At 31.4% G+C, this 13,050-nt stretch overlaps 1 protein-coding gene and 1 long non-coding RNA gene across 2 annotated transcripts in view; one reads left to right on the forward strand and one right to left on the reverse strand.

The window, feature by feature from the left end:
* The window catches only part of LOC115874968, a gene marked incomplete in the record, with an annotated part of 636,162 nt that overhangs the window by 559,861 nt on the left and 63,251 nt on the right, over positions 1–13,050 (forward strand). Inside the window, 1 exon segment of the mRNA XM_030890274.1 lies at positions 9,869–10,090. Coding sequence (XP_030746134.1) covers positions 9,869–10,090 — 222 coding nt within the window.
* The window catches only part of LOC115874974, a 239,486-nt gene that overhangs the window by 132,331 nt on the left and 94,105 nt on the right, over positions 1–13,050 (reverse strand). The window lies entirely within an intron of this gene.

Here is a 13,050-nt window from a genome sequence, read left to right on the forward strand (position 1 = left end):
ATCAGTTATTGCTTTATCTCTAATTTTTAGACTTTGTGAAAATATTCCAGTTATATCCGTATATAACCATCGAATAAAAGAGGGCTTGGAATTGACTATCGATCTCCATATAATTTTCATAAAAACCAATAGCGATCTTCATTTCCAAGCCATCTCTGACCCCGTCATTTTTTTTTGAACATATGGCACTTCTAAAATGGGTGTAACTTTTACCACCTCATTTCTCTTCTCCCACAGTGACAACTTTACTACTTACTTTCTGCGCATTCCCAATCCGCTCGCTATTACTTCGTCCAGTATCGCCTGTTCTAGAACCGTTTGCTGGTCGGTGGTTAGTGCAACCTCTGGGACTACGCCGCGTCATTTTCTCTTGTCCAGCAATAGCGGAAAAGCTGGTGATATGTGCCTGCCTGCTTCTCTTGGTCCAGCATTTTCCTCCTTGTTTTTTGATCCTTGGCTTTTTCTTCTCTAGCCAGAACAGAGGTGAGAGGGTCTTGATCCATCTCTTGCCTTTTGGTGGAGATGCGCCATGTTCTTTCTTGGTTCCTTTACTCTCTTCTTTTTTGAGGAGTGTTTTCCCTTTTGCTCCGTCTGGAGGAAGTCCGTCGTGGAGCAGTCGGAGGTATCTCCGTACTTCTACCACAAAATACATATACGGAAGAAGTGCAAGCGCCCTGTTAAATATTGGAAAGTGAAATTGACGTTTAAATTTGACACTGTTGACAAGCCTACTGCTACTAGCGCCTCCAATATCGCTTGTGTAGGAACTATGGACTATATTCTCACGTATGGCGGGAAGTTTAAGAAAATAAAAATTTTTAATTTACTGGTATATTTTTTAATTATGACATAAATAAAAAACACAAAAATACATTTTTTAAAGATATGTTTAATATCAATATCAAATATACAACGGAAATATAATTTATCCACAAAAAATTAATAAAATTAAAAGAATATTTACAAGTACAGACTAAGCGACAAAATAAATTTATATAACAAAATTGAAAAAAAACGGCGTCATAGATGGCTTAGAAATGAAGATATATATCATAATTTTGAAATAAAATTATACTAGAACTGGCATTTCTGGTCTCTGGTCTTAGGTGCCGATTTTCGTGTGTGTGCGATAGTCCAAATACTTGGTAAAATACTTGGAAAAAAAAAAGATAGAAGACAGAAGGCAAGTATTTTTTCGAGCGCATGGAATCTAGCGTCAGACTAAGTGGTTATGTAATAAATACTTCGTATTTTTGCTCTCTCCGACTTACTAGATTGCCATAGCAATTCACTCCTATACATGTAAACGTCAACCCAACGTTTCGCTTGCCAGTAGGGTATGGGAAATGTAATCGATCATCATTTTTAAGCCAACTGGATGATCATTTGAAACATACAGTATATCATTTCAATATCCTAAATGGAAATAAAATAGATCACCTTTCTGTTTTGTACTATGGTCCGTTTCTTCCGATGGCTCATCTCGTTGATATTTAGGAAATTTTCCATAAAATATATATTTTACTATGGGACCTAGGATGAAAAAACATAAAATTCATGTGGATTTGATGATCCTTTTGTTACCTAAATCAGGAGAATGACAATGACACTTACCTACACGTGGTCCGAAGAGTTTATCAAAAACCTATATTTGCCTAATTAATTTATGTATTAGGGTACAAAGCAAACTGCAGCATAAACAAAAGAAATAAAATGGCGACAAGTCAACGACCCGATAAGGAGAAAAGTGGTGTTCGAATGACATATTATGGGTTCCAAAAATGGTTTTTGTCTCATTTCAACGCACGCTTTAGAAAGAAAAAGAGATGAACTCAATTACTGAAAGAACGTCAAGGTTTTATCTGTCACTCTTCAATAATTCATCGGTAAGGAAGATTCCGAGAAAATCGCTTGTAGCCAAGTTTTGAGCCATTGCCAGTTCTCCCATAAGAAGTGTCATCCACCTGCTTCTACTCCGCTAAGACTCTCAGCGGATCGTCTAGCCCGCCTCAGGGTTAGGCTCAGGTTGACTCAGGGCTAGGCTCCAATTCCCCTGGATTCATGTTGTATTTCTTGTTAAATATTAGTTTTTAAGCTTCAATTAATTTCTAAGTTACAAAAAGTAGAGAAAGGCTTCAAATAAAAACGCAATAAAATTATTTCTGCAGTACTTTTACTTATTATTCAATGCACATACACATTTTAACATATTGCGGAAAATAAAACCTCTATAGGTCCTGTACAAGTCAAAATATAGCTAATATAGAACAAAGTAGATATCAAAATGTAACTTTTATGCTTTATTGCATTTTATGACATACGATATCCATATAGCCTCATAAAATGACGTATTTAAAGATTTACAAATTTCAAGAAACATATATACATCGTTCGTATTTATTTATTATTTCATATAGGGGTTTATTTGTTTTCATATGAGCTTAAAGACGTTTACATAGGAAACATTTTTGAGGTAGTATTTTTGGCGTAAATAAAATATTTATAACCAGACAAAAACGAAATATCTGACAATAATAAACCTCAAAATGGCCTTATCCAACAGAAGGAAAAGTGGATTTTACGCGTATTTTTATAATAAACTACGAGAAGACAATGTATTTTTTAGGAGATAATGTAAGAGGTCAGGTCTGTTTTTGCCATAATTTATAACGCATAAAAATATCATATTGTTTAAACAACATTACTTTTTCCAAGGTTTGAGTTTAATATTAGAAGATGACGTGTAGAAAACTTTATTTTTACAGGGTGCATAAGTGCAAATATTTTTTCACGGCTGGATTGATCTCGATAAAGGAAACATATATTATCTCTTTGGCGTTTTTCAAATAACTAAAAGTAACTGAGTTATTTTTACTTTGAAGATTTACAAAAAAAATGTTTTTGGTTTAAATTTTGAGAACCACTGAATCTTTTCTGGGTTTTTCTTTCTAGTAAAATTTAATCTACTACCTATTTTACCATATCATCAATATATTATATTTTTAAACTTGACTTCATGGTTTGCGGACCGTGTTTGGTCAAAGCAGCACAATATAAACTGGTTAGAAGCTCGGGTTGCCGATAAGAACCTCATTAGAAAAAGCGTAAATCTAAAGAGGCCGTTTTTATTGCAAGCAATAACAATATGCAATATTTTTAGCAATCCTAGTACGGAAATATCCACGATATGGCAATCACTGCTGTTCTAAGTGGATAACCTCACAGTTGACTGCACCCGACTTCTTCATGAGTGAATACCTGGATATGGTATAAGCCTAATGTAAGGAAACTAATAGCTTTACTCCTTGTCAAATCCTTTGTTCCTTTTCTGTCACTTTATATGACTTTGTTCCCGCGTCCCGTGACCACTGACGTAGCTGTATTATAGTCGTAGTCTATAACTAGGCAAAGTATAGTGGTTGCACTCGCCATAGTTTCACAGATATGTAATATGAGTTCACAATAAAATAAAATTAAATAAATTGATCATCGGTAAAAATTTGCTCATACTTAAGCAGAATATTTTCACATTTCGTGTAGTAACAATTCTTCTGTATCTGAAAATCTTCTGATGATGGGAAGAAATGCGGCAAAAATATATAATGACATGTTTTTATATTATTATCTATTTCAGAGATTTTCTACAACTGTTTTAATTTAAAACAAGTTTAATTTTAACATAATGTGTTTGTTTTGTAGTAATATATCGGTTGGGTGATTTTCATTGGATAACTAATACATTGAACAACACATTGTAGTAAATAATAAAATAACATATTTAAACTGGTAATTGCTAATAAACATTACAGAAATTTAAAAATAGAAAAGCTTAAAGAACAATGAGAAATAGCATCACTACTTTCTCGTAATAAAAAAAGAACAATTTTTTAATTATTGTTACCGAGTCACGAAGAATTGCCAGAAACGAATCAGGAGTCAATAATTTTGAGTCCCAGTTCTTTGATATCTCAAAAGAATATAATCTGGTTCTGAACCCTAGTTACCATATTATCAAGAACAAGAGAAGAATATAGAATAGAATTATGTTTTTAACTAAAAATTAAAAAATTTCCAGATTTTTTTTTTAAAATAAAAATTGCGCAGAAAAATTCTCATATTTCTGGGGTCAAAATATACTACCCTAAAAATATTTGCACTTATTTAAGACTCACCCTGTATAGGGTGATTCACGGTTATGGTACGTTATAGCGTTTCCGTAACCGGAGCTGTTTTTCGGAACCGGTAATTTCGGTGCCATGCCTCTAAGGAACCGGGATTTCCAGTTTTTTTTTCGGTACTTTCGGTACTAGCAAATTTTTGTTCAATGATGGTACAGTTCGTTAAACAGCAAGCAAGGGATGGTTGTTAAAAGTAAAATCGACAAAAAATTCAGGTTTAAATGAAAATAATATCAAATTATTAATTATATTAAGTAGTAATCAGTCATGAGAAAATTAACCTGAACACAAACCTGATCACAAATGAAGAAAGAAATGAAAAAAGTAGGTAACAAAATTTACACTAAACAACATAAATAGAAATAATCATAATAATAAAAAAAAAAAAAATTTGAATTAAAAATGCAAATAATCTATAAAACATAACATAAATATACTTCAACTACATTGAGCAACATTATACTAAACTACCTGATAAAAATGCCCACTTCGCTGTGCATAAAAATTTTACGATTTATTTCTTAATACACCTTGCAGTGTCGGTATATCAAACGATTAAATTATTCCACAGAAATTACGATTAAATTATTCCGGTTGGGCACGTGAATTATTACTTTAAGTTGCTCATATTTTTACATAAAAAACATTTCTATAGAAAGCAGATATTTCTACAGAATTGTTTCTATAGAGGATATGGGAATAAAATTTCCAGATCTGGAATAAGCTTCTTCTAAACGTCAAGTGCGTTTGGCCATTAATTACCATTTTTAAACTTAAGTAATTGCTAATAAACATTAGAGGAACTTCAGAAGCAAGATCAATAAGAGATCACTTCTTATTTAGAAAAGTTTGATTTTGACCACTAGAAAGTATCAATGGACTTTCGCACGTAACAAAAATATCTTTGTTATCGTTTTTGTCGAAAATCGTCTGTGCTGGGACGCAACGCTTGAACCTCGCAGGTCGACGGGCGGAACTCAACTGAAACGCCGCAACTGAATCAATCTGCCGATATTCGACAGATTGTAAAAACTGGTAGAAAATATTTGGAAGAGTGCAACTACTCTTTTCCTTCTACTATGGTATAAGTCTGAAATTCTTTTACTTTCAATACTCAGTCATTGTCTACCATATTCAAAGTAACTACTATGAGGTTTCCTTCGCAAAAAAAAACATTGAAAATTTTTGGATTGTTTGTTTTTAGTTAAAAAACATAATTTCTTCATAATATGGCAACATAAGGTAGTAGGTTAAATTTCTCAAAGAAAACCCAGAAAACATCCAATGGCTTTCTAAATTTAAGCTTATAAAATATTTTGTTTAATTTCAATGTAAAATTAACTCAGTTATTTTAGACTTTTTTGAAAACAGTAAAGAGAAAATATGTTTGTTTATCGAGACCAGCCCTAAAAATGTTTGCACTTATTTAAGACTCACCCTATATAGCTGAATTTTAAGTTATTGATAAAAATCATGTCAAATTATCTCATGAAAGATGAGCGAAAAGGTATTATGTTGATTTTTCATTGAATTGAGAAAATAAATATGTTGTCATGAAATTAGTGAAGTGATTTAAGCCTTTATGGAATACAAACCTCGGAATTCAATTACTGTGAACGAATTTTTATAAAAAATTTTGCATTGTATTGTTAATAAGATATATTACAAAGTTTACCAATTTAAATTCGTTGCTTTCACTTTAGTATTTAAATAAACACACATATACAAATGCATACATACAAGATAGCTCCGTATTCCGGAAAAGCTCTGTATCAGAATTCATATTTTAGGTTGCCACTCCACACCTTTTACAAAATATGTGTTTAATGGTAGTTCACATTTCAAAAATATTTTTATAGATATACAGGGTGAGTCAAATATATATCTATATTTGTTTAGTTCAGTCCTTGATTAATATATAAACAAGGGTTCAGTGAATTTGCTATAAAATTCCGGGTCCAAAAATAACTTAATACCATAAAGTATGCTAAATGGTTTTTGAATTATGACCACGTCCATGAGGACGTCAATCTAGACGTCCAGGAACCTTCGTATGAGAACCTCTAATCAAGACGATCGACTTATTGTAAGTTTATAGCTGAGAAATCGCCGTTTGCCAGCTTTTCAAATTGATAACAAATTGCACTTAAGTAATTGTACATATTAACTAACGTACTAAAAGAAGAAGATTAAATGAAGCAAGTCTTATGTCAAAAAGCCTGCTTCGGGACCAGAACTTACTAGATGTGTTGACTAGGCCCAAAAGCAAAGCATGGTCTTTAATGTAAAAATTACAGAAAAAAATGTAAAAAAAAAAAAAAAAAAAAAAAAAAAACCAAAAAACAAACCATCAAAAAAGGATGTATCTAGATGATAAATAATTTTAAATTTCTTGCTGTTTAACATATTCCACAGAGTGTTTCAAACTTTCACTAAAACATCAACATTTTGTTTCCCTCCTATAATTAACAGAAGGGGAGTTTCATTTTTAATTTGAAAAAGATACTAAAAGTCAAATAATTTGGCTACACTGTTTAAAATCATCAAAATCGGTCCATTAAAAACAAAAATATATTAACCTTTAAAATACAGTACGTCTGCTGGATCTGTGTCTATGAAAGGAATGCGGACAAAAAACATTTAAATAAGCAATATATTTTTATACGTCGACCGGCGTGCGTCACCGCAAATCGCTCCGCCCGCTCATTTTATTGGCATTGGCTTGTCGAATTTTTATTGATGGGACCTGTCGTCTAATTTTTTACGAAGAACATGGAGAGAATATCGTTTCCCCTCTCACGGATACCCGTAGCTACAAGAACGGACAGACGTACTGTACATCAAAGTTAGGTGCCCACCGTGCCGTTGGATGTATTTCACAAACTATACATTTTAGTCATATACTTTTCTAATGAAACTCGCCTTTATTTTCACTAGAAAAAATAAAAAAATCAATTAATATATAGGGTGTTCATTACAAAAAAACATAACTTTGATGTGTAACTTTTTTGGGGAAACCCTGTAAAACTCTACATAATTTTAGGAAATGCTTTAAATTGACTTACATAAGCTCACAAATTTCACTTCAATACGAACTTTTGTTCTCCTTGCAAAAATCGCGTCGTGTATGACACGTCACCCTATATAATTCGATTTCAATCAAAATTTTATTGATTAGAATATATGCAGAATAGGTATAGCTTATACATTAAATTTATTTATTTCATTAAATTTACTTAGAAAAAGAAATAAAAAAAATCAAAAAATTAAGAACGAAATAATAATTAAGAATTTACTAAAAGTACTAAAATAAAAAATTAAAAGCAACGAAAAAAAATGGGTAAACATTTTAGTATTTTATCTATAAAACACAATACAATATCACATTAATACATTCACAGTAATTGAATTCTGAGGTAAAAGTCTCTGAGCACGCCACTAAATAGTGAGTATATTTTTTTAGAACGTCTAATTTTTTTTCGAAATATACGACTAGAAAATTAATTTTAATAAATCCAATATAAACAGTGTAAAAATTATTTAAAATAAATTAGGAAATTATTTTGATTAACATTTTCTTTAAATGTATTTAAATATATGAGAAGACTTCGAAACTTTCTATTTTGAAATAAGTATTCATAATTCTCTCTTCTAAAGAAGATTCCGTTATGTTATAACCATAACTTGCAAAACTCTACATGAAATTTAAAGGCTTAAATATGGGAGTTTAACCTCTGATTTAACTAACTTTCTTTTAAGCTGACTTCTTAACATAGTATATCAGTCGTTTCAAAACTTTTGCATAATACTCCAGTTGAAATACAGTGTGGTCTGAACTATATTCCGGAAACTTTAACAGCATATTCTGTAGATAAAAATAAGTAAAAAAGTTCGTATAAATGTATGTCCTAAAAATGTACAGGGTGGGTCAAATTCGACGCTTTTAAATGGAAACACCCTTTTCTATAGGAGGTAGACAAAAACTAATATCGGTGTCTGGAGCTCAATTTTTGTCAAAAACATGATGATGAAAACCGCATATTGATATCTGTTACCTTTTCGGAGTTACGGGGTGTTTTTCAAAAATATGCATTTTTAACAAATCGCTGTAACTTTTTTGCTATGGAAAATTTTGTATTGTTATGAAAACATTTCCAAAGCACCTTTTTACGTAGAATTTAATGGTTTAAGTATATTTTTTTTTAATTAATAATTTAAGAATTATCAACAGAAAATTTGATTTTTTATATGGGACACCCTGTATATTTTTAACTTATTGAAAAGAATTTAAAATTACCTTTCCAAAAATATAACACACTTGATATTTTGCTCGATTTCTCTTCGAGATATAGTAATATATATAAAAATTCGCCCGCTTTTAAATAAGTAGGCTTTGAACGGCACCGGCTGTAATGCAAAAAATTCTAGCTGTGAGCATCAATTAAAACGAAAATAATATTTGCTATGAGAGATGCAGAATTTTATAACAATTTAAAATATATTTAACCAACATCACAACACATTTAAACTATATCTAATAACAATAAAAATAAATAGCAAACCAAGACATGAGATTTTGCTACAGGTGTTCGACATATCAACCGTCTTATGTTATGGAGAGACGGGGCAGTTTTTGAACATTTCTCGCGGAATTCATTAATTCAGTGGGGGTGAAAGATACCCTCTCATAACTGCTAAGTATTTCTATTTCTTGTCTAGATTACGCAAGAATAAGGAACCTTTATTCTTCCGCAAATATATCCATAGGATTAGATCCATGGGCACTAAGTCAAGCGGCCTCGACGGCCAACGGCTGAGATCTTGGTTAGCTATTCAATTATTCTTGAAATTGGCTGCAAAAATTTGCTGATAACTTCAGCGTTCAGAGGCGGTGCGTCGTCTTGCTGGAAAAATATGTTTTCGAGTTCCATTAAGGGCATATCGTCAATAAGTAGTCCAAAGCATACTAGTTTAAAGTGGCGAACTTTTAAAAATCCTGTATTTCGAAGGGGATATAACAAAATATCAGGTGTGCTATATTTTTGAAAAGGTAATTTTAAATTATTTTCAGTTAATTAAAAATATAGAGGGTGTCCCAAATAAAAAATCAATTTTTCTGTTGATAACTCTTAAATTATTAATTTTAAAAAAATTATACTTAAACCATTAAATCCTACGTAATAAGGCGCTTTGGAAATGTTTTCATAAAAATACAAAATTTTCCATAGTAAAAAAGTTACAGCGATTTGTTAAAAATGCACATTTTTGAAAAACGCCCCGTAATTCCGAAACGGTAACAGATATTGATGTGCGGTTTTCACCATCATGATTTTGATGAAAATTGAGCTTCAGACACCGATATTAGTTTTCGTCTATCTCTTATAGAAAAGGGTGTTTCCATTTAAAAGCGTCGAATTTGACCAACCCTGTGCAAGGATTTGTTATAATATTGGGTCTGAACGATAAACATTATTTACCATATCCATTTTTATAAAAAAAAATGTTTATTACAGATTATCAAAGCTGTGTATAAAAAAAGATTCTTTAAATTCCTTTCCGTATATTTTTAAACGATATATGCAATCATTTTGGCCATGTATGTATGTTGGAATATATCCCAACCCTGCCATTTTAGATAACGTAAATACAATATGGTAATAAATTAGTAATAGAGTAATTTTAATTTTCAGGAATTTTGTGAAACACGGAGCGCCTAGAGAAGTCAATATCGATAATCAAACGATGGACAAAGTCTTGGAAGGAATGAAGAATAACAGCCGTTACTGTTTCGATGCGGCCCAAGAACACGTGTACAACTTACTGCTGAAGAAGGACTGCTATCCGCGCTTCATCCGATCGGATTATTATAAGAATCTCCTCGCGAACGGTATACAACCCTTACAAAAGAAACGGTGAGTACAGCTTTTTTCGTACTGCGTTTAGGCGTGAGCCAAGTGTGACAGTTTGAACTTGAGGCAAGGCTCTAAAGTAAAAATTAACAATCGAAACCTTTTAGCTGTATAAATATCTGTAAATATGTAAATATTTGGAGTTCTAGAGGTAACATTACACCCTTTAATGTATTTCCTAGCACATGTTTAAATAACATATCGTCTATTTGTCATATACAGGGTGGCGCACCTCATTCGCCTCGGTTGATATACGAAAACGGAAAGATGTAAAAACAAAATTTTTTTATGGGTATAGTAGAGAGGCAATGTGCATATTTTAAAATTATTTTAAAATGTACAGGGTGTGTCAGAACTAAGATCCATATCAAAGTTATATTTTTTCTTATGGAACACCCGGTATTTTATTTTATTTTTAGATTCTTGGGCACAAAATAAGGCATTTATTATAAGTTTTTAATATGTTTAAATGCTTTAGTTTGTGATATATTTAAAGATATTTAAATATGCATGCCATAATAAAAAAGTTTGTCAACACCCTGTACATTACTTTTCAGAGTTAATTCTTGTGCTGACTTTGAAGCCAGAGAAATAAACTCTACTAAAAAAATTATTGCTTCCTTAAATGTATACAGAGGTATCAAAAATTGCTGGTCTATTTTAAATATTTATTTTACATAAAAACTTCGTTATTTCAAATACAATACTATGTTTTTTTAAAATAAGTCGAAGCAGATTTAAATGCTCTTTCAAAACTGTATTAGGGTCTCCTATGCTTATCTGGCTCAAATTTTGAATAAAACGCGATTTTTCAATAAAATGGCAATCAAGATGGCTGGTGTCGCCATGGCAATTGGCTAGTGACAGTTAGTAGCTATTGTTACGTTTTTCGTCGGTTCCGTGTGGATAGAAAGTCACAATTTATTTAAACACAATTTATTTCACACTAAATAACAAACAATAACGATTAAAAAAGACTTAAAGAACTATTTATAACTTATTTACAATTTATCTAACTATTTATCTAACAGGAATTTATTTTGAATATAGCGCGGCGATTGTAACTGTACGCGTCGACCGGCTGTTTATCTTTATCTCTTCTTCAGTTTTCAGGCGCCTGCTTATATAGGAGGGAAACAGACAATCCAGATTTGTCTAGTCAATTCTTAGCCGTTCTAGAAGGTCGGCGTCGCCGGCGTATGAGTCATAGCCGAGTGGCCAAGCCCAAGGCCGAGTTCACACGGTACGCGTCCGCAACACTATTTTCAAAATCGACATTTGTTTATGGACTTTATTTAAATTTATAATAGTTTACTTTTATTCAATTTACCTACAATAGTTTAATTAGTAAGTAGTTATTATTTTACCAAGAAAAATAAAGTAGTTCTTTGATTTATATTACGATGACTTGTAAATATATTTGATTTTCTTTAAAAAAATCCAATTAAGGCAAATTCATTTTCTTCACTTCCATCGACAGGTTTCTGCCTATAGGTTTATCATATACCACACTATCATCTCTGCGAAATATGAAAAGGAGTTTTTCAAAGGAACGCTTTTCTAGAAAATTCTTACTTGGATATCTTTGAGCATAAACCCTTCAGGCCAACCCCCCAAGCAATTGTTCTCACAAAATAAAATCACTAGTAACATATCCATTCCTTCCGCCAGCAGATACTTATTAACCTTATTGTAGGTAAATTAAATAAAAAAATTGTTATAAATTTAAATAAAGTCCATCAACTAATGTCAATTTTGAAAATAGCTAATAAGTGTCACTAGAAAATTGCCATGGCAACACCAACCATCTTGATTACAATTTTATTGAAAAAACACTTTTTATTTAAAATCTGAGCCAGATAGATATAGGAAACCCTAATATAGTTTGAAAGAGCATTTAATTCTGCTTCGACTTATTCAAAAAAATACATATTGTTGTATTTGAAATAACGAAGTATTTATGTAAAATAAATATTTAAAATAGACCAGCAATTTTTGATATTTTCTTGTATAAATTAAAGAAAACAATCAAATTGGGTAGTGAAGTTTATTTCGCGCTGGCTTGAAAGTCAACAAAGAATTAATTTCTGAAAAGTAACATGACAAGGTGTTGACAAACTTTTTGTATTATAGCATGCATATTTAAATATCATTAAATATCTCAAAAACAAAGCTTTTAAACATATTAAACTCTTATAACAAATTCCTTGTTTTATGTCCAAAAATCCAAAAATGAAAATAAATACGGAAGTGTTCCATAAGAAACAATATAACTTTGGTATGGATCTTAGTTCTGACACACTTTTTCCAAAATAATTTTAAATTATGTAAATTGTCCTCCCACGTATACCCATAAAATATTTTGTTTCTACATCTTTCCGTTTTCGTATAATCAAGGCGAATGAAGTGCGCCATCCTGAAGAACATAAAATATTACCCATAACTGAATTCTTAACACAAACATTTTATTGTGCATGTTCTAATAATATTTTTCTGTAGTATTTATTTCATGTAAATAATACTGCACTTCTAGACAATAAATCTCGGATAAAGTTAATTTTAGTCAGATTGACAGCCACACTCGGTGCATCTCAAAAGTAACTCACCCCTATAACTTTCTACTCAGAGTGTCATTTTCTATCGAATATTAAAAAATATACCGAGGTTGCCATTTAAAAATCAAAAGTTGTAGTCATTTTCGGGGAAATAGGAAGTGACCAAAAACAATTGAATACCTTAATTAACCATAATTTATGTCTTATACTAACATGCCAAAACTCGTTTTTTATCTGAAAGAAAAAATAAAAGTTATATGGGTCAACGACTTTTGAGACGCACCCGGTATATCTATAGACGTAGGACGACTTTTCATTTTGTTCCCTAACCAGTCTTGAAGATCGGTTAATAAACTCACCGGCAAAAAAAAACGGTCAACACTAAAAAAGTAGTCCCAATTTCAAAGT

Source organism: Sitophilus oryzae, unplaced genomic scaffold, assembly GCF_002938485.1.
Source record: "Sitophilus oryzae breed Bouriz unplaced genomic scaffold, Soryzae_2.0 scaffold_130_pilon_pilon, whole genome shotgun sequence".
Lineage (NCBI taxonomy): Eukaryota > Metazoa > Arthropoda > Insecta > Coleoptera > Curculionidae > Sitophilus > Sitophilus oryzae.